At 41.5% G+C, this 2,373-nt stretch overlaps 1 protein-coding gene across 1 annotated transcript; it reads right to left on the reverse strand.

Annotated features, from left to right (window-relative positions):
* Positions 1-826: 826 nt before the first annotated feature.
* LOC139452603 (uncharacterized) lies at positions 827-2,063 on the reverse strand. Its single transcript, XM_071234132.1, has one exon. The coding sequence runs from the start codon at positions 1,951-1,953 to the stop codon at positions 1,435-1,437; it is 519 nt and encodes a 172-aa protein (XP_071090233.1). The 5' UTR covers positions 1,954-2,063; the 3' UTR covers positions 827-1,434.
* Between the last annotated feature and the right edge of the window lie 310 nt (positions 2,064-2,373).

Raw genomic sequence — 2,373 nt, forward strand, 5'->3', positions numbered from 1 at the left:
ATGCCGAATGCACGGGTTCGAGTCCCATAGGGGTACAATGTGTGAAACACATTTCCTGTGTTCACGCCGTGATATTGCTGGAACATTGCTAAAAATCGGTGTAAATCCACTTAATGACTTACTCTTTAAAAGAGTCACTATTCCATTCGGTTTATAGTTCAGCAAATTTGCCGATGTTGAAGTCTGCGAAAAGTTGCAGGTGAACAAAACCATCATCTATTATGCTGGGTTTTTTTCAAAAGTAAAGTTCCACATCTGTTATCCGAAATGTGACGTATAATACATGTACGAATAGCTAATACTGAAATACTGTCAACTAAGTGTGGAAGTATGTCAAAGTACCACTTTTCATACATTTATCGACATAACCCATATTTAAAATATGTGCTACTTATCCTTGGCCTAATTATACAATTAATGGTTCTATTTCAGAAGTCTGTCATTTCTTGTGGCAACTGACCCTTATATTGCCTCCAAGACGAAGACTAGAGAAATGGCAATGTATCCTCTGGCTTTACATACAGCTCCAGGGTGCCGCCAAGGGCCCAAACCTTTGAGTGTAGGCTATTTATACACACGTGTATGTCAGCAAGATTCGGCTAACATTTATCATAAAAAATGTTAGATTTAAAATTTACCCAATGTCCCACTAAGGAAGTAAAACAATAAAAAAGGAATCTTGCTGCAAGTACATAGACGTGTGTATAAATTCATACACGATCAATTGGTAATGTGATACAAAAACATAGAGATAAAAATATATATCAAATATTTATTTATGTGTATTTCAAAATACAATAAATAGTAATATATTACATGGTGGTAGTAAAAATAACAAAAAATAAATCTCAGAATAAGTTATGTTACGACGTGTCAAATGTCATGCCAAGTGACACACAAGCAACCAATTACCCAATAAAACAAGCTTGGTCTCTGCTTGGAAGAGTAATACTGTCCTCATAATCTACTCACGTTATCAATTGAGCAATTAAATGTCACTGGATTTCTTCTAGGCGCACGGGCAATGCGTCCCACGCGCCTACTCTCACAAGCAATCTAGCTTCTTGAACAAATGTTAATTGCTTGTATGGAAACGATTCCATTGCGTTCGTAACGCTTGAAATCCACACTGTTCATTGTTGAAAATTTCTGTTTCCCTCAACTTTGCTAAGGTCAAAGTTCAATATAGTCGTGTTTGCACTCGTTGTAAATCTACCCGGGACTGTCATTTGAAGAGCGTCGCTTTCAGCGAAAACGTGTTGATTTCAGGATTGCCTCTCGTGACGTCACGGCCCACCTGAAAGGTGCGCCCCTTGAGCTGGACAGGTTCCAGCACACCTCACACCTCAGAGTCCGTTTTTCACAGTTCCAGGATTTTGCGTAAACGCACAAAGATTGCACATGTCACCATAGTGTGACCGCCAGTCCTACAATTCAATTATAAATGCACCTCGTCACCCTGGTAACAGATCGGGTAGGTGGCGACGTCTGGATCAGCTTCACGAAAATCTGTTTTTGGTGCACGGAGAGGGCTTCGAAAAGATCAGCAAGGCCATTTCTCCGTCTCCTGTTTGATAAGCAGTTGGCCACTTCCCGATTGGTAGTGCAGGACAGTGAGCAGGTCTTCTCCTTCATGCGTAAAGATGAATCGTTGAGGAGTAATTCTTGGAAATTGTCCACCAAGTCCAGTTGCGTGTCCTCGTCCGAATCACTGCAAGACTCGCTCGCACTTTCAGACAACTCGCTCTCGGTTGATGATGTTGACATGTTCGATATCTGCCTGTCGAAACGTTTCTCGACTTTCTCAATAGCTTCATCAGTCCATCCGAGCCGCTCGAGGATTTCTGGATCGACACCATCAAATATGTTCGCCATTCCGTTCCTTCTCGACTTCGTCATGCCTGTAACTGTTTCAGCTTCCATGACTGTTTGTTTGATGTGATTTAAAACCATCGAACTAGTTGGCTGTAACTGAGCTTGGACTGTGTCTTGTCAAGCAAGTGTATCTCGTAGCAAATGACTAAAGTCTGTCAAACACAAACAGTTCGTCTGCTTATATAGCCTAGCCTTTCATCAGCCAATGAACAGTGATTTAACAGCCAACGTCACACACGAGGCGAGCGCGTTGAATCAGAAATGTTTACGTCATTGGGCGGAGCTCTGTACGTGTCAATCAAACTTCTTAGCCAATCAACGCGTTTGGTTAAATCTGATCCGGGGTTTCCCCAAGCAGAAGCCCCACTTCCATATCACATGTACGCTGATCGCAGTACACAATCTATACTTCTATTTCGTCTATAGACTCCAAATTATACTGCTATGCTAGTCGATAGATGTACCAATACCCTCAGATTATTTGCCAAGCTGTTTAGC

Source organism: Haliotis cracherodii, unplaced genomic scaffold (genome assembly GCF_022045235.1).
Source record: "Haliotis cracherodii isolate W230 unplaced genomic scaffold, xgHalCrac1.p SCAF_9, whole genome shotgun sequence".
Lineage (NCBI taxonomy): Eukaryota > Metazoa > Mollusca > Gastropoda > Lepetellida > Haliotidae > Haliotis > Haliotis cracherodii.

Bases quoted from the DNA above. Each gene is read 5' to 3' on its own strand.
- LOC139452603 (XM_071234132.1), bottom strand. From the start codon at position 1,953: ATGGTTTTAAATCACATCAAACAAACAGTCATGGAAGCTGAAACAGTT.